The sequence below is a fragment of the Uloborus diversus genome, chromosome 4, assembly GCF_026930045.1.
Source record: "Uloborus diversus isolate 005 chromosome 4, Udiv.v.3.1, whole genome shotgun sequence".
NCBI classification, from domain to species: Eukaryota; Metazoa; Arthropoda; class Arachnida; order Araneae; family Uloboridae; genus Uloborus; species Uloborus diversus.
The window spans coordinates 40,600,607-40,620,589 of NC_072734.1; the positions used below are offsets into that span (position 1 = coordinate 40,600,607).

Genomic DNA, 19,983 nt, shown 5'->3' on the forward strand with positions numbered 1-19,983 from the left:
TTTAACGTATTCCTCACAAGGTTAGTTGAGGGGGAGGATAGGCCCTTTAATGTACGCAGTAGATGTTATGTCAAAGAATTTTGTTAATAATTAGCATAGATTTGATCATGATGCAGATAAACTAACTTCCAGTTTTACTTAACCACTTGGCGCATTTTCCCGTGTCTTGCACGGTGACACGGGCGAAAGCTACAAGCACATTTTCACATGAAAATGTTCCACACGGGCGTCTTGTATCGCATTATTTATTTCTAGTGTCCGTCTGACATCCGTTCTAGTAAAAATAGATGGACTAAGTTACAGTTGAACTTAGAGACCACAAGACTCCTCCGTCGAGAAAATGCACCGTTCACGGCAAAACCACGTGGCCTGTGCCTGCCACGCTCAGCTAACGTAAGCTAGTCTACGTAGCCACAACGTATGAAATTTAAAGTTTCTTAGATTTCTCCCGGAACCCTCATCAGATTCAGACAAAATTACCATGGAACCATCTGGAAAGTAAAACCTTTCAAACAAAGAAAAGAATTTTTCAAATCGATCCAGGCGTATTCGAGTAATCAGAGAACATACATAAAAAGCCGCAGACGAATACAGAACCTCCTTTTTGAAATCGGTTAAAAAGGTGGCTCGTGTATGTAAAAAATTAAACTCAGTGGCAGAACATTTTAAAGGCTAAAACCTACCGTGCCTTCGTCCGTTTTCTTGCCAGAGGGCTCTGGGGTACAAATCAGATGTTCCGATTAGGTGGTCATCCAAACGTGGAACCACCCGGGTTTATTTCCCAAGCACGCTTGGTACTCATTTTATTGACCAACTGATGAGATGAAAGGCTGAGTCTACCATGCCCAACCGGAGAATCGAACCCGGATCTGCGGTGTGGACGCGCAAAGCACTACCAATGAGCACCTGGATTTTCAAGCTGTGTTACCACAGTGATCTAAGAGTGGGATCAATTCCCAATATAATCTATGATATCCTCAACATGCAATCTTCACTGGGTTATTAAAACTAGTACAACGTACACAGGGTCACTCCAAAGAGAGGTCACGGAAGGTCAGTGATCTTCCAATAATTTCCTTACTCGGCAAAAATATCATCATTCGACAAAATTTGGAATTCTATCCGATAAAATTATCACCATTCAACGAAATTTGGAGTTCCATTCGGTAAATTGAGAATTTCCAAAAATTTAATTTCGGGGATCCCCTGTATATACATCTAGAGTAAATCATGTTATGCATTTTGATGATTAACTATAAGTTTGTTTGGAATTATTTGTAAGAAGCAATTTTTTGGTGTGGAAAAGTTTATGATGTTCATTCTTAATGTGGCGCTCCTAAATAAGACAATTTGACTCAAATTCATTTTCATATTTTGATTTTATAAATAAACATTTGCACTCTATTTCGATAACATTTTAAAAATACCTTTTGCCCTATTCCCTAGTCACCCCCCTGTTCATCTGAAATTGCGAGAAAAAAATTACACCATACCTAAAACTTCACTTCGTGTTAAATCGATTATGTTTTACCATTTTTTTCGTAAAAACTCTTATTCTATTCTGATGAAATAATTTAAAATAAACGTACGTTAAAAAAAAAAAAAAACATACATAATTAACGACCTTTCACAAATACGAGGGTTGATCCAAAAGTAAGGTTCCCATCAATTTTACAAATCTACATCACTGTCTATTCTCATTGAAATTTACATCGTTGGAAAGAAAAAACGTTTCTCTATTTTTATATCTAATCGCCATATTTGTCGTGCATTATTGTCGACGGTGCCCTAACTTCTGTATCGATTGTCACAGAATTCCACCGCCCGCCAACTCGTTGAGGAAGCGTCACTGCAATCAAGAACGAAGTGGTTTGTTGACTGTAGTGTCCCGCTCTCCTTGCAGTCCGGAGCTCGAGCCTAGTGATTATCACTTGTTTCCTACTCGCAAGTTAAAAGAAAATTTTGATGGCCAACGTTTCCAGAGCGACGACGAAGTAAAAAAAGGGGTGAAACGCTTCCTCAACGGGTTGGTGGTGGAATTCTGTGACACTCGATAGAGAAGTTAGGGCACCGTCGACAATAATGCACAGAAAAAGTTGGCGATTATGTATAAAAGTAGAGAAACGTTTTCTTTTCCCAACGATGTAAATTTCAATGAGAATAGAAAGAAGATAGAAATGAGAAATAGAAAGTTCTCTAATCTTTTCAAAAGTTAGAATATTTAAAAGCTGAAGACAAAAGGAGAAGCGCTAAATGAAAATGAAACTCCAACTACTGTACCCCCGTCCCCTTAAATTCCATGAAGACCCTGAAGAACAAGAGCTCGCCCCCAGAAAAACAAGAAAGAACTCCTGAAAACTACACCTGTAAAAAACTCAACGGCTTATTCTGCATCATGACTGCTTCTACATTTGAACGAAGCAATTGCTTGTTTGGTGATATTTTGATAGTTGAAATTTCAACCCTAACGCCAATGGATTAACACTGAACTCCAGTAGATAGCGTTCATTGTTGACCACTTTTTTGTTTCTTCATTCTCCTGAAATGACAGTCTTACCAGTAAAGCAGTTAAGTTACCGGATCCAGTTCAGCCTTGTCACAATAAAGCCTTTCCCTGCATGTTAAACGTTACCAAAACATATTATCAAATTATCATGCCGTGGCGCGAGTTTCATTGTTGATGGCGTCAGGGGCGTTGCTCGATCATTGGCTATTAGAAACATGAGGATTTAGCACATGATCTAAGGTTTCAAATTCGAGAGAATTACAAATTAGTGTAGCTGTACGTGAAAGTAGACTCCTTTATTTCTAGGCAATTTTCATGTTCCCTTTTTAATAATGCTTACCTAGTGTTTGGTATGAGCTAACTTTAAATAAACTATAGTCTAAAGGGGCAATTTTTCGTACTGTACGGGAGACAGGGGCGTATACAGATTACCATTTTTGGATGGGGGTCATACTAACGAATGTCAGCCCCCTCCCTCACCTAGGCCCGGCTCCTGGGGTAAGAAACCTGTGCCACCACTTAGGGTGGCAAATTTTAGGGGAGGCAAATTTCATGAGAGCAAAATGTAAGAAGGCAAAAAAGGATTAAAAAATAATGAGAAACTAAAATTTTTTTCTCTAGTTTCTTTTTTTTTTTTTTTTTTGTTTTCATTATTATTTGCAGCTCAAATTGCAGCATTACGTGATAGTAAACTCGATGATTTAAAACGTATATTATATATTATTAAGAAGAAGAGGGGGGGGGTGCACATGTCAACATCGCCTTGATTGGCAAAACAACTAGTACCGGCCCTGCCCCCCATCCATGAACGAACCTTCGGTTTTGGATACGAAAAATTTCTGAAACTGCTTGAGTGTCAATAAAAAGCACCAAATCGGGCAGGAATAAAGAACCTATTTGGGCATAAACGTCACAAATTAATTTCATAAGCAATAGAATGAAGTAGTACAGTAGACCCTCGTTTTACGCAGGAGTTACGTTCCTCGGAAATGCCGCGTAAATAAAAACCGCGTAAATTAAAACTAAATATTAGTGTTAAAATAGGAGTTAGGTTCCGTAGAAAAAAATACTTCATTCTAATGATGACTAATTGTATAATAAGTTTAATGTGTACTTATATCGATTTCTATGCACAACTTGCACAAAGAAAACACAAATTAATTTAGTGTTTCGAAAAGGAGCTGAATATGATAGTCTTCGGCAGTCAAAAAATTTTCTCTATAGTTCTTTGCAAGGCATTAACGCATCCATGAACATTTCCATGATAGAATCTTCCATGATAGAATCTTCTTTCTATGATAGAATCTTCCTTCACTAACATATCAAAAAAAATCATTTCCATTGTCAAGGAATGATTAAAAATTTTCAACTATAGCGTTTTTGGTTCTGTGTCATCGATGTCAGTAACCTTGTTGCTTTTGGGCTCCTTTATCACTCTTAAAAGCTCTTCTTCCAGTGAGGTCTGAACTGTGTGGGTTTAATAACTTTACTTCTGGAAAGAGCTCTGGAACCAATCGCATAAAATGTCTCCAATGGCTTAAGCTCTGTTATTAGCACGCCAAAATGCAATTTACTGCACATAATCTGAAATCTTTATAAGTTTAGATTTTGAAAGGGGGGAGAATTGTATCTTTTTCCATTGCCACATACGCGTAAAGCCGAAACTTATCCGTGTAAAATAGAATAAAGGTGTCAAATCTTAAACCGCGTATAATCGAAACCGCATAAAACGAGGATCTACTGTATTACATTCAAAAAATAGTTAATGAATTGAAAAGACTACTGAAATCGTTTACATTTTTTTCATAAAATGTTTGAACACGATGTGGACGGACATTATTGTCACCAGTGAAGGGGGGGGGGGGGGGGTCATGACCCCCCTGACCCTGCCCTGTGTCCGCCCCCGGGGGTAGGGGGACGTTTTGAACCGGATAAGGTCAGTGACAGCAACAGCCTAAAGAACTGGGAATTTTTTTCTGATAAATCAGATAAATACTGTGGATTTTCATCATGGCAAATACTGCTGTTTCAGATTACTCCATTGAGTTGAGAGATGGAGTCAGAATTGACTCATTCCTTGCTTCTTCCTTCTTGTAGAGTCATTTGTACGGTTAACATGCTTCAAGTGTATTTGCTTTCTGCTAACAATGCAAATGATAAGGCGATTTGGAAAGGCAAATCACGTTCAAACATTTTTAAACTAAAATGTGGTGGAATATTCATATGTAAATTAACTGGCTGTTATTTTTTTTAAAAAAACAATTGTTGTCATTCAAGGGTTGGATAAGAATAGCAATTACTTCTGAAATGCCCTAAGCAAAAGGAATCATTTATTTCATTTTTTGTCTGTGCTAATTTAGGAATTTTGCCATGTCTTTTCGTTCTAAAGTGAAACTAAGTTACTATTTCACGTAAAGTAAGACTGAGCTACGACCACTCGCTACCGATGAAAAATAAATAAATAAATAAACAAAATGTAAATAAAAGCTAAAAATATTACGAAATAATCAATGTCATTATTACAGTAATTTTCCCGTTTCTAAAACTGCCTGCGGCGAAATTAGAGCAAAATTAATCAACAACTGCAATTTTTTGTACGATTTTTGCGTGTGTGTTCTGTAATAATAAATATGCATCTAAATGTGAATCAAGGATGTTATACTGAAAAAGCAACAATATTAACAGATTTTTTAAAAAAATACTAAGCACTTTTCCTAGCGCACTCAAAAGGACAAAGTAACCATTCTGGGTCAGAAAGGACAATTTAAGCATTCCTGTAGTTTTCGAAAATTCCAAGAAAATGACACCACAAAAGAAAGTGCGGCTCAAGTCATGAAGAGAGTTTCTTATCATTATCTAGCTTTCAATCATAGCTTTGAGTGTTGAAACATGCATATTTTTCTTATTGGGAAAGTTAGGTTTGAAATGACTAGAACCGCACTTTTCTTCGTTTGTAGTGTTATTTTCTTGGAATTTTCGAAAACTACAGGAATGCCTAAATTGTCCTTTCTGACCCAGAAAGGTTATTTTGTCCTTTTGAGTGCGCTATGAAAAGTGCTTAGTATTTTTTAAAGCATTCTGTTATTTTATTCTTTTTAGTGTAAATGTATTTCACAAATAGAATAATTTTATCATCACGAAACTTCACCTTATTTTTTCATATAAATGCTCGGTACTAAAAGAAAAAATTATATACGTATCTAAAACTTTAAGCAGTTTTCACTAAAGTTTAATCCTTGTTCCTCGCTTGCTAATTTCATGCTTGCTTCAGAGAAACCTTGATTCAAAATTTTCGTTATGATTGTTTTTAACATTACTGTTGCAAGGCAACAAATTTTGTAACAATGGGCTTTATATTTAAGCATTTAATAGGGAAATTACATGAAATTTGCTGTTTTCCATCCTAACTGAAACAATAATTTTATTTTAGAATTTTTATTTTTCAGCGCTAAGTTGTACCTTAAGATTAAGCAAATCATTTAGTGAAATCCCGAAGTCTCTAAATAGTCTAGTTGCAGAGATATAAGCAAACCCAGGTCTCAGATTTCTGCGTGGCAATTAGGTCAAGTATAATAAAAGTGTTTAATAAAAATGCCAATAATGAAAAACTTAAAGCTACACAATACTTGAATTTCCAGGGTTTCTTTTGGCAAATCGCAAGGAAATGGGGCCAATAATTTACACTTCAAAAACTTCGCTCTTTGACGGGATAGGTTTCAGCCTAATATCCTTTAAAAGTAAAAGAAAGACGAAAAAAGCATGAAGGAAGGTATAATACATCTTGAATATACCGTCAAACAAAAAAATGAATAAATGAATAAATAAAATAAATTAATTTGAATTATGGCTTTTCGAATTCAAATTATGTTTTTCGCAATCACGAGTGTGTGTGTTTGTGTCGAGGCATGAGTGTGTGGGTATGTGTGTGTGCATAGGTATGTGTATGTATGCGTGTATGTTTGTGTCTGTATGCAGGCATAAATGTGCGTGTGTGTGTATGTATGCGTGGGTGTTTGTGTCTGTGCAGGCATAAGTGTGTGTATGTGTGTGTGTTTGTGTCTGTGTGCAGGCATGAGTGTGTGTATGTATGTGTGTATGTGTAGGTGTGTGTATGTATACGTGTGTGTAGGATATGGACGCAACATGGGGAGACGGTTTTCACTAGAGGAGCAGCATCGTGAGACCGGTAGACGGTGGTGCTGCAGAGGGAGGCGGGGGGAAAATAAAATCAGCGTAACGCCAAGGACAGTCAAATGAGAACAGTAAGCAATCGTGATTGCTCAAAAAAAAGTCGAAAATAAACAAAATAATTAAATAAATATCAAAAAGTTGGAAAGTAGAGTATCGAGATGGAGAAAATGCGTCTCTGTCTCTCTGTCCATCCATCCATCCACTAGTCTGTCTGTCCTGTTACTTTTTGATTTGAACAATTTTTCGTTAAACTTTGAACAGTTCAAAAAAACTTAACATTAGCGCATAAATTTAAGGTAGATATATATCCCAAACTGAAAGACGGATTTGCTTCAGACAAAACTTAGTTGGAAATAGATCTTGATGAACATGTATAGAGCAGATTCTTTCGATTTAGCTATTTCAAGGGTATTTTTTGAACAATTCAAAAAGTTTTAACATTAACGTGACAATAAGAAAAATTATTTTTTGGCGCCAAAGATTTGAAAATATTGTGTAGATTCTGAATATATTCTTAATTTTCGATTTTTTTTTTAAAGAAATTAAAATAATGCTATCAATAAATATGAAAATACAATATTTCGCAGACTTAACATTAACGCGAGTGAGAGATCAATCTGAGCGAATCAAAATAAAATGAATTTAAAGCGCAAATGTTTTTACTAGGGCTGTGGAGTCGCTGGGACTCCACCAACTCCTGACTCCAACTTCTAGAATTTAAGGGTCTTCGACTCCGCAGCTTCGGATGAAATTTAGACTCTGAGAGGAAACGACGAACTCCGACTCTTGTAATATATAAGTCTTCAACTCTTGACTCCAATTCCGACTCCTGTATCCAAAAATCAGTCCGACGCCAGAAATTTTGGCAGAGTTGCGGACTTTGATGAAAAAAAACCGACTCAGACTCCTTTACCCCAAAATCAGATCGACTCTCTGATACTTCGGTTTTACTCAAAAAAAATAATAATAATAATAATAATAATAAAAAAATCCGAAAGAAAAAGATCGTTTTTGATGGTCTTTAAAATATTTTAGGGGCGATTACTCCGTTGGGTCTTCCTCCTTGCTAAAAATAACCTTGTTTTTGTACGTTTCACATGTCTATCCCCCCAAAAGAATGTTAACGGTCAATATAATGCTTTCTTCCTCTCCAAATAAATATAATGGCTATGAAACTGTGGAAAACTGAGGAGGGGGGTATATTGTTGCATTGTGTTCCCCTCCCCCCAAAAAAGGGAGCAGGGGAACAAACAATAGTTTTAGTTGCATTTAGTTTAGAACAGGAATTAGTAACTTAGTAACTGGAGGGAGCAAAATCAATCATTGGATTGGGAAATGATGAGGCAAAGATCTCAAGTCACATGGTTCAACTTCGGCGAATGAGAGACACATTTTACGTGAAAGAAACTTGACTGCTTCCTTTATTTTCAAATGTAACACGTGGCTTGGGATATTTGCTTCAAGAACTGAAAGTTTCACTCTTTCCACCTTTTATTCCTTCTCGGGATTCAGGGAATTTCTTTTTACATAAGCATAGGCAAGAACGTTGTCAGGACACTTTTGAGAGGTTTTTCCCCTGATGCGCAATGAAAATGCTTATTAGAGAGATTAATAGCAGATTTCGATGTTAACGTATTATTAAGACGATGACAAAAGAAGAAGAAGAAAAAAGCTTCCCGATTAAACAACTAATTTTTGACAATGAAATGTCTATCTTTTGATGTCTGATCTTTTCCCCACTTAAACCCTACTATTATATTATTCTCGCATGCAATAGAATGCTTGTTAAGTGGGAATTAACGTATTCGTTTTAATAGTAGGTTTTAAAGTTTATTTTATTTCTGAGAATCCGCTTTCACTTTCAAGTCGCCTTGACAGCGCTTGTATAGTAACGTGACAACCTATTTCTAAAAATGCTTTCATTTTCGAAGCGCATTCACAGAGCGTCGATTATAGCGAGATTAAATATCCTTGAAATTTAAAATTTTGTATGCTAAATAGCTGAATAATTTGGTCGTAAATTACGAATTACTCACATAGCTTTTGCCGAATCGTTCTTGACAAGTAATGGAATTAGTTTTTCTTTAAAATTAGCTATTACTTTCCTAATAGTTAAAATGATACGCCAACAGAAATCTCCTATTTTTTCAGTTCTAAATTTAAAAGGAAGGGTAGGAAACTTCTATCATTCGAATTGCACCTGGTCGTCAGAAATGTGCATAAAAAATTTGTACGTTTGTTTTTAAAATTGGTTTTGGGGGTTTCACTTTTCATGAAAAGACCACAAACATTTCCAAATTGGAAGGTAAGAAATCCTCTCACGCTTTTTATAACCGATTTTTGTACCAATCAAAAGGCCTATTTTTTTTCATGTGAGGTGAATTTCGTTTGAAATTTCGAATTTGTTCCGAACTAACGTAACATATAGGAAATTTTTTTAAAAAAAAGTGACTCTTTTTTAAATTCCCTATATGTTACGTCATTATAATAGTATATGTTACATACAGTCTGAGTAAAAGCTTTAAGGCCAGTAAACTTTTTTGAGAAATTGGACACATCTTAAACTTCGGATCAAAAAATCATTTGAATGATAATTATTAGCCTTAAATATAAGTAAAAAATGCAAAAAATTTCGTTTGTAAGTATTTCTTTATCAGAAAATATTACAAATCAATATTTGAGCCTGAGTAAAATCTTTAAGGTCAACATGATTAAGGCCAAAATGATTATTTTGAAGTGAAAACCATTAGGGCAAGCATATAAATGAAAATGTAGGCTAAACCAACCTTTCTTGACTTTTGATCCCCTTATGGGCACCAAAATCTGACACGCCCCCCATGTGTAGCATATATATGTATGTAATAATACACTCCCACTCCCACAGACAACAGATGTATGTGCGTTGTCTGTTCAAGGAAATTTTGAGTTTGTTTATTTGCCATGCATGAGAAATCTGTATTTGCAGTTCATTTTGTAAATATCAAATAAGATATTACTTTTCACACGATTAACATCGGTTTGGTAACATGTGCTCTACACCCTATACACATACCAAAATTTACAATATTTTGCTTCAATTCAATTCTGTTCATTCTTTGTAAAACAAGTAAAAAACAGTTCTTCTTAATACGTTTTTTATCTTCCAGACGCAAATGAAATAGATCCCCGCCAACCCACTTGACCGCGCGCAATTTCTAAGATAAAATATCGACTTGGAAAATATTACGTACGAATGGGTTTGACCCCCCTCCCCCCTCCCGAAGTAAGTGTATTTAGCGATTTTCCACCCCCTTCCCCTCGGGACCCTTAAGTAAATAATGAATGGCCCCTAAGTAGAAACTTCTAAATTGCGCAAGAAAAATAACTGGGAAGATGAAATTCGCAACCAAGTGTTTTTAGTAAACTTCCACTTTGTTCCCATCCCTACTTTGCATTTATAGACCTCCAGGAGAAGAAAATATAAAATCACTAAACTTACAAAAAAAAAAAAAAAAAAAAAAAAAAAAAAACCTTTTTCACATTATCATTTTCAAACAATGATGACGCCTACACAATTATTTGAAGACTCACGAAACTCTCAAAATCTCTTTTACTTATAGGTTTTATTCGCATACTGTTTAGTTTCAAAAAATACCTCTAGTGTGGCAAAAGTTTGTTTCCCTTTACATCACTTTTTTTTTTTTTTTTTTTTTTTGCCGGAACTGACCCTAAGTGGATGTTTTAAAGTTTTGAGTAAAACACGTTTTAATTTCAGGTCCTAGGCAAATATCATTGATTTTTTTTTCTAAAGCATGATGTACAGCTGCACTTACCTGGGCTACAAGATATATTGCCTAAAAACAGAGGAGAGGATCCTCTACCGTTTGTACACGTTATCTGCAAATTTTGTTTTCTGGAACTTACATATCCTTGCTTCTCAGCTACCTCATTTGTTAAAATTTAATTATTTTTCTCACTCATTTATTTATTTATTTACTTTTCCTTGCTCCTGAGCTTTGGTGTCTTGTCTTTTGAGTGATTTATTTTGAATATATATTTTTTAATAATATTTTTTATAAGTTAGCAATTCTTGCATGAATTTACATTGCAGAATATCTTATGATTGGATACCAATACTATTATAATTTATCAATATTAATGAGAATACAGAAATACTGAATAAAAAATCCAATTCTTCACTATGTGGAAAACACTAGAAACTTAAAAGATGAATTTAGTATCGTGTGAGAAATGTTAGAAACTTAAACAAAGAATACAGTACCATGTGGGATATCTTAAAAACTTAAAAACCGTGAATATATCACGGGGAAATAATTTAGAATACTAAAAGATGAATTGCGTACAGTGACTGAACTGGTAGAAACTTAAAAAGAAAATACGATACCTTTTGAAAAATGTTGAAAACATAAAAAAGCTGAATACCGTACCATGCGCTTTAAAGCTAAGTATCGCACCGTGCATAAAATGTTAAAAACTTAAAACTTGAGTATCGTACCACGTGGAAAATGCTAGATATTTAAAAGGAAATTACCGTACCATATGTCAAATGCTAAGAAACGTAAAAACGGGCTATGGCAACACATGGAAAATGTTAAAATGACCTTCATTCGGTAGTATTATTGTCTATAACAATTTGCAACTTGATTCGTCAAACATACATTAAAAGATCGGCCAAATCTGAAGGATTTGAATGATTCTTCTAAACGCAAAATAAAACTACATAAGTACAAAAAATAAGCATTTTATTTTGGTGTAAACTGTGTAAAAATATGAAATTTACATGACTATGCAAAATAAAAATCATCAACTATTTCTTTCGATTGTTCTAACTTTACAATTCTTCATTTAAAGTAACAAAAGCTGGTAATTTACTTTTTCATTTGTATATGATAAGCAACTTTAATGGCATGGACTTTTTAAAAATGGATAAAAACTATACAATATACGTTGAGTTCTAAAAATATCACTTTGCGAAAAGAAGGCTGGCCGTAGAAGATCACATAGATCTTTTCTCCACCGTGTAGCCGTTGAACATCTGGAAAATAAATGCGTAAACATAATTAATTCAAACTAACTATAAAAACATTCAAGTACTAATCAGTTTATTGATGTGGTTGAATACTATTCATACACAAATTGCTTGGTACTCATGATATTGAGGTGGGCCTGAATCAGAGGCGGATACAAGGAAGAGTAATGGGGGTCATGACGCCCCCTTCCCTCCTAAACTGTCGACAATATTATCCGTCCACACTGTGTTCAAAGACTTATGGATAAAATTTAAACGATTTCAGTAATCTTTTCAATTTATTAATTATTTTTAAAAGTAAATATTTGAAATGTTACTTCTTTTCATTGCTTATAAAATTAATAAGTAACTTTTATGCTCTACTAAGTGCCTTATTCCTGGCCGATGTGGTGCTTTTTATTGACAATCAAGCAGTTTCAGAAATTTTTTGTACCTAAAACCGTGCAGATCCCGGCTGTGCAGAAATGAGTAAAAGTATTAAATGCAGTGCTGTAAGATTAGCGTTTACACCAGGGTTCCCGTGAGCTCTAATGCAAGTTACACCCGGGTTTACACAAAAAATCAGTACTTATGAACATTATTATGAAAGTTTTATTATGAACGCATTTTATACTGCGTGTCCCTGTTTAACCTGCAATACCTCTATTTTCGCAACAGTTAGTTGTTAGTCCTAGATGCATATTTTCCAATTGCAAAAATGGTCGATATAAGGTGCAGAGTTAGGATAATGAAAGTTTGAGGCAAAAAGAGAAAAATTGCAAAGAAATACGAAATCTATTTTTTATATGGGCCCCAAGTCCCCTACATTGCCTTTAGGTAAATCAAAATCATGAAAAAACAATTCAAACACAAAACGTTAGCACAACTATAGTGCTGGCCAAATTATTAGACTAAGACTTTTAAAAGCATATTCTTTATTGATTACATAACTATAGACACATTAACGAACAGTGAAATAATTATCTAATATTTAGTATGCATTCCCTTGTTCTTGATGAGCATTTTAAGTCTCTTTGGCATACTTGTCACAAGGTTTACACCGTTTCTTAACTTTATTAAAAAAGGAGGTAAAAAAAATTTTATACTCTCTATTATATATACTCACATACACATACTCACTAATTACCTAAAACTAACTTTAAATATAACAGAACACACTAATAAAAAGAACTAGTGAACTGTTTAAGCTGGTTGAGGTTATGTTCCTGGTAGGTAGATAAACAAAGAACATAAACAAAGCATACAGTGCTGCCACCTGCAAACAAAGAATTATGCTAAAATACGTAATAGTCATTGTACAATATGTACTGTACTTTAACAGTAAAATAAATAGTAGTTTAGTACAACTAGTGCACAAAAAAAAAAAAAAAAAAAGCTCTTTAGTCTAATAATTTGGCCAGCACTGTATTATTTACCGTGATCTAAAGTGCAGCTACACCACTTTACACTCGCAGTCTATAACATCTTTTGGGGGAAAATATAGCGGCTAGCAAGGGTTTAAAATTATATGTGTGCATGGCGTCATTTTTCAAATTGTACGAGCTTTTGTAATGTGTTTTTGCGATCATAGCATAACAATTGCATTTATTTTTCAGTAACGATGAAAAAAATGAATATTTTGTTTTTCTTTGTTTCGACAACCTGTCATTCTTCTGAAAGGGTGATAAGTTGCAATTTCATCTTCTGCACAGTCCGTTGAAATTTATATTTCACAAATAGCACATGATTACGCCATAATTAAATTCCAATCAAAAAAGGGAAGATATTATTTCACTTTATCATTGCGTTCTATGAGGCAAAGCGAGTTATATGTCTCCCATTAATTGAAACCTTAAGAGTTTTTGGAAAAGAAATGTACCCAATTACCTAACATATGCATCTAACATAAACATTATGGCATGTAGTACCACAGAATATAGCTGAGTAAAAACAAGAAGGAAAATGTTGGTTTAGTAAGAAAATTAATCTATTTTAATGTATTATTTCCATTAAAATACTGAGTGGCGGTCAGATGTTCGGTTACACGGATTTTTTTCATTTGTATTCTACATTTTTTTATCGTTATTTACTCGTTTAATCCGATTCCACGCTCCCAACTAAAGAAAAAGCTCAGTTTGAACACTTTACCTGGATAGTAATCTCAGCATACGGTTGTTGCTAAATCATAATTAATGTTCTTTATGAGGGGTATATAAATCGACTCTGAAAGAAAAATAAAATGAGACAAGGAATACACTGACCTTAAATATTTGGCCTCTTACGTCATAACAATGACGCACTTCATTATCCCTTGTATCCTCCGCCACCTCCACGATGTCCTCCACCTCCACCGCCGTGTTTTCCTCCTCCGCCGTATCCTCCTCGTCCGCCACCCATGTGTCCACGCATGCCACCGCCGCCGTATTTTCCGCCTCCGCCATATCCTCCTCTTCCGCCACCCATGTGTCCACCCATGCCACCGCCGCGATATTTTCCTCCTCCTCCGCCACCTCCGCCGTATTTTCCACCTCCTCCATATCCTCCTCGTCCGCCACCCATGTGACCACCGCCGCCTCTATATCCTCCCATTCCTCCTTTATATCCTCCCATTCCTCCTCTGTATCCTCCCATTCCTCCTTTATATCCACCACCGCCGCCACCGCCTCCGCTGTATTTCGTTGCGGCAGTCAGCGCTAAAAGCGCTAGGAATAGGAAAACCTGCAACAGAGGGAAAAAAAGTGAACATTTTTGACTAGTTAAAGCTAAACAACAGTAGCTCATTGTATGAAACACATCAAGCATTCTTATCTGGTTATTAAAAGCTTGTATTGCTTTTAGCTTACATCATACTTTGTCACTGGTGGGTGAGACAATCGTTGCCAAAAAAAAAAAAAAAAGAATAATAGTAATTATAGATGTACAATTAGTTAACACACAAATTTTTGTAGATTTTGGGCTTTTGAAAATTTTCAAATAACACAATTTTTCGAGTTGGTTTAAAAGTATTTATCCTTAGCACTTATCCTTAGTCTTGGTGTCAGTTTGATTCGGTGCGGGGTGGGGTAAGCTTTTTAACCGTTACCCCCCGCCCCCAAGAATGATAGATTTTAATTAATACTGTTAATTAAGTTAGTAAATTCATTTCAAAGCTGAGGTTCGGTTAGAATTTATTGTATATTACGGACTCATGAACCACCACCAGCCGTAGGCGGCTAATCCAACCGCCCTAACAGCTAGTACATTTTTAAAAACTGCAGCAATAGATTCAGAGGGTACTTTACTAGAATTGAGAAGCTTGAAACTAATATCCAAAAGTGATAACAAATTAAAAAAAGTATTTAAGAAAAAAATGTTTTGCTTAACAAATCAGTCAAGTTTTTTTTTTCACTAGGTCGAAAAATATTTTACTTTTGACCTTAAATAATTTCTGTGTATGAGCAAAAATGTAAGGAACAATTGAGTCCGATTATTCCCATACGTGACGGTTGAATCACCATTTTACAATTTTATACCCAAGTGATTTAAATTAAAATGAGTCTGTGGAAAAAAAGTGATATTGTATAACTGAGATACTTATTTAAAAATGGCAATACGTAAGACAAGGAATTTGATTCTTAAAACTAATTTTAGTAGCAATATTCGGTGGTGACGAATAAACAAACATATTACCACATAAATTAAAGCTCGAATTTAATTAGAAATGTTTCAAAATAAATTATAACATGAATAACAACAACAACAAAATCAGTTAATGGTATTGATAACAATAATTAAAACTAAAAATATAAATAAATTTGACTTAGATACATTTTACAAATAAAAATATTTTCATGTTTAACAATGTGTATTAGTTTTGGCTAGTCGTATTAGGTTACGCAGTGGCGCACACAAGGGGAAGGTCCAGGGGATCCGGACCCCTCCCATGGACTTTGAATTTTTTGAATTGACTATAATCTTATGCATGTGGTACGTAAAATAATTCTCAAGCAAAGATTACAATATCTTCAGATTTAGTAAGTGGAAAAATTAAAATTTATTTTCTCTCTTTCTTCCCCTACAAAATCGATCCTGCATGTGAACATAAATTGTGCTAGGATGATGATTTTGTTTCGTTGTTTTTATTATGCGTGTTGAAGTATGATATGAGAAAGGTGGACCTTAGATCCTGGACCCTTCTTTTGAGAAATTCCTGTGTGCGCCACTGAGTGGCGATGTAGCTATTGGCTGAAACTAATAAATAGTTTAAATTGAACAGCTTTTAATTTAACTTATTAGGTATCTAATTTTATTTTAAAATGACATTTCTTTTTCCGTGATACAGTATCAAAATAAAGCTATTGATAAAAAAAAAATTGACTTGAAAAGCAAGATTTAATAGAATACCATTAAATTAAAGTAGCGAAATGATTTTAAAATGATATTTCCATTACTAGGAGGGGAGATGAATATCACTTTCGCTAGCTTATGTGCACCATATTTTTATTTTTTCCATTTCCGTGCTCATTCACTTGCTCTTTTGTGGAAGTTAATTTCAAGTGTAATTAAGAATGTATTTATCCTATGAATAATTTATTCCGACCAACCATTGCAGTGATACTTTATTTTTTCCAATATTTGTCTCAACTGAACTGAATGGGGTTGTTTCCTTCAGTCAAAAGTAGTACTTTTTGTCACTGAAATTGATAGAATAAGAAAAAAAAAATAATACATGGACTCAGAAAATACTTTTATTTTCCCAACAGTTATTTTTTAATTATTTTTTTAAAATGTCCGATTCTTCAAACAAGGCGTGGTCTTTATGACGTCATAAACGAATCACTATGGCGCTTCTTTCTACCGCATTTCCACGTTATGATAATCAAGAAGCGAATTACATTTGCGCTTTACGCTTGCTATCAACCATATCGTTGCCAATACACGTGAGTAAAGATGCGAATTAAATATTTTGGACCGTGAATGGCAACACTGAATGGCATTTCATCATTTGTGATGCCATCGGCAGAAGCGTGCACCGATTTAAGTAGTCTTTCAAAAATATTAAACAAATTATTTAAAAAATGGTCAGATTCTATGTTTTTAAGCATGCTCTTTCAGAAGAAAATACTTTTAAAATTTTGGAAACGACCCCATATTTACAAAACCTTTTTCTTGTTAGTATTACAAATGGCTAATTTCTTGTGAACAGTATTGGTTTGTTGTCCTGGTTCGCTGTTTAGCTTTATACTTGGCAAAATAATGTTTAGAAATTATATAGTGCCTGGAAAATTTTCGTAGAGGTACGGCATCATCAACTGGAACATATTTCCAGATATTTACATAATTAAAATTCTAAAGAATTTTGAAAAGAAAACGATTTAAAGAAACTAACAAGATTAAATTGCTCATCGTAAATTTCGAACCGGACTAATAAAAAGCAAACACAAACCTATCCTGATCAATGGGAAGTCGTTGAAGAGGATGTTAATATTGGAAAAGTATCGTCTCTCGAATAGAAATTAGGACTAGCTATTAATTCAAATAATAATAATAATAATGATAATGCACACAATACAAAAGAAACACACACACAAAAGGATTTATTCAAATGTAATACTAAAGTGACCGAATCATTTGAAGATGAATGACTTCGAGGTAATTAGAGATGTTTCGCGCATTGTTTAATTATCACCGACCCGCCTGCATTCAGAAACAGTTTTTTCAACTGCAGGAAGTTTGTGCACTGAATTGAGTTCCAGAATTAGAGACAATTCAATAGATACATTGCATTTCTAACTATTATTGATCTTTTATTACATTCGTTCCTTCGTTTAAAAATATGATCATAATTTGTTTTCTTAAATAATACAATTAATTACGATTAATAATAATACAATAATACAATTAACAAAATTATGAAATATGTCCACGAAATAATCATTAGTTTTAGATAAGCTCTTGAGAAATTTCTAATACCTGTATTACGGTATCACGCTTTAAAAATACAGAATACCGGAATTGCAATTCCTATTCTAAAGCCTACTTATTCATGTTTTTTGTTGCATACATTTTTTTTAGAGGACTTAGCTCATTCACAGATCAAGTGATGAGAGGGTAGGATAAGAACTACTCTTAAAAACTGGGATGATAAAAATAGGAAACTTGGTAAAGTTATAACCTGGGCTACGGAGTCGGAGTGAAAATCACAGACTCGAACTCCAACCATTTCAAAGCCTCCAAGTTCCGACTCCTTTACCATAAAATCAGTCCAACTCCAAAACTACGACTGAGAAACCTTGGTTATGACATGAGCTTTCTCCAGAGGCATATATTAGGGTAAATAAATCCCCTCCCCCGGAAACTCAGAAGCTCCTATAACCATAGATAAGGACGAAAAATAGCCATATCGCCCTCCTCCCCAAATTTAACAATATCATCCTCCAACTTTCTTTTCTGGCAGCGCCACTGACATTCACGATATCAATAAAACAATCTTTAATCAAATAATGCAATAGATTCTCATTCATACGAACGTATATTTAACATATTTCTGTATTTGAGGAAATTGTTTTGGTGGACATAACTAAGTTAATTTGTGAGTAGAATCTCTAAAAAGTGACAGCAAAGTACCCTGATCACAAAAGGGGCTGCCGACAAATGATGTTACCTTTTGAGGAGGGAGGTAGGAGTGAAATTTGACAGTTTGTAACAAGAGGGAGTGAGAGGGTTACAAAAAGTGTGACATCACGCATTTTTAAAAGAATAGGCTTATGAAAATAGCGTGACATGTGACAAGGAGGGAGGGGGTATGGTGAAGTGTGACACTTTGTGAAAAGGGGGAGGGGTAGGTCAAAAATGCTGATTAAAAGTGGCATCATTTATGAACAACCCCAAAGCATTCTTATTACTATATGCAATTCTTTCTAACTTTAAAATAACTTTTTATCTTCGTAACATTCCATACGTACCTTGGAATAATAGCACCTTGTCCTTTGTTTTTAACAAATCTTGAAGAAGCCAAACATTTAAATATGCGCAGAAAAGATAATTGGCGAAAAGAGCAAGGCTAAATTTGAGATTTGTAAAAATATTGAATTTAAATATTTTGGGCTGACAAGGCTTTGTTATTTTTAATAGCATAATTAGATCGTCAACTTGATTAACGTTTAATTGAATATTTCGGAAGTCATAGAAAGATAATTTAATAGCAAAATATAAACGAACTTCAACAACCGTGCTCATTTATTTGGTACTTTTCCTTTAAAGACACGCAGGGCACACCCCATTGGGATGTCACTGTAATCTCCCAATTATTTCCTCATTTGGAAAATTTTGTCTGACGATTCAGGAAATTGTAAACATAGTTAGAATACTGCTATTTTTAATGACGTCTTTTATCAGATGTGCGATGTACGTATGTGCGCATATCCACATCGCAAATAATTATTTTATCAAAAGGCAAAACTTCCTTTCGGTTCCAGAGTTATATTCGACCAAGGAGATTAATTAAGGATTTCGATTGCCAAAAATTTCAGTGAAATAGCAGCTAAATATATCTTTGCCTACTTATCTTTGTTGTAACACTGTATCCCATTTTCTATTAAAAACCATTTTTAGAACGATTTTTTTTAAAGTTAAAATAGGAACCGAATTATAATTCCAGTCACGGATGAAGATTCTCTAGTAGGACTTACCAAAAGCTTCATTCCGGTAGCAGTCTATGGAATACCAACTCACTTGTTGATACCCAGCTTATATAGGGTCTCCTCGAAATTGGGTTCTCTGTGTCGAAAGCAGGGATTCCCTCCTCCCCAATCACGCACGAGGTCGTCTGACGTCATCTCTACCCTCCGTCGTGATGCAAGAAAGAATCGCCAAGAGCCGCATCGGATCGCATCCAATTTTCCTCTTGTTTTTGTTTTCCTTTCACCTGAGCTGCAACAAGTTTTAAACGGCAATCACCTCTTTCCGCCGGATGGTCATCGCGCGTCAATAAGAACAAAGGCGAGGGGATGATGGAACGCTCATTCGAATTAATCTCTCCCCCGCATACTCGCTGCGAGGTTGCAGCCTTGGTTCCTCGAATGGAAGCGAAATTAAGTGAAGGTTTTGAGGCGGGTCGAAACATTAATTCCATACTGTTCTACATCAATAATCCCTCTGCATGCGATGTTAGCTTTTGTTGCTAGTTAGGTCTAAATGTTTCTGCTTGTTAAGGTTGGTTTTTGCTTTTTACGTGATGACAACTCAACAATGATTGATATTGGATAACTTGAAATGTGTAGTTAGACTATTTTAAAGC

General features: G+C 34.7%; 1 protein-coding gene across 1 annotated transcript; it reads right to left on the reverse strand.

Moving 5' to 3' along the window:
* Window positions 1-11,422: 11,422 nt before the first annotated feature.
* Window positions 11,423-19,520, reverse strand: LOC129221305 (uncharacterized). Its single transcript, XM_054855764.1, has 3 exons — window positions 19,376-19,520; window positions 13,967-14,423; window positions 11,423-11,732 (listed from the first exon to the last, which is right to left on the reverse strand). Exons 2-3 carry the CDS (start codon window positions 14,240-14,242, stop codon window positions 11,694-11,696), a joined length of 315 nt encoding a protein of 104 aa, XP_054711739.1. The 5' UTR covers window positions 14,243-14,423; window positions 19,376-19,520; the 3' UTR covers window positions 11,423-11,693.
* Between the last annotated feature and the right edge of the window lie 463 nt (window positions 19,521-19,983).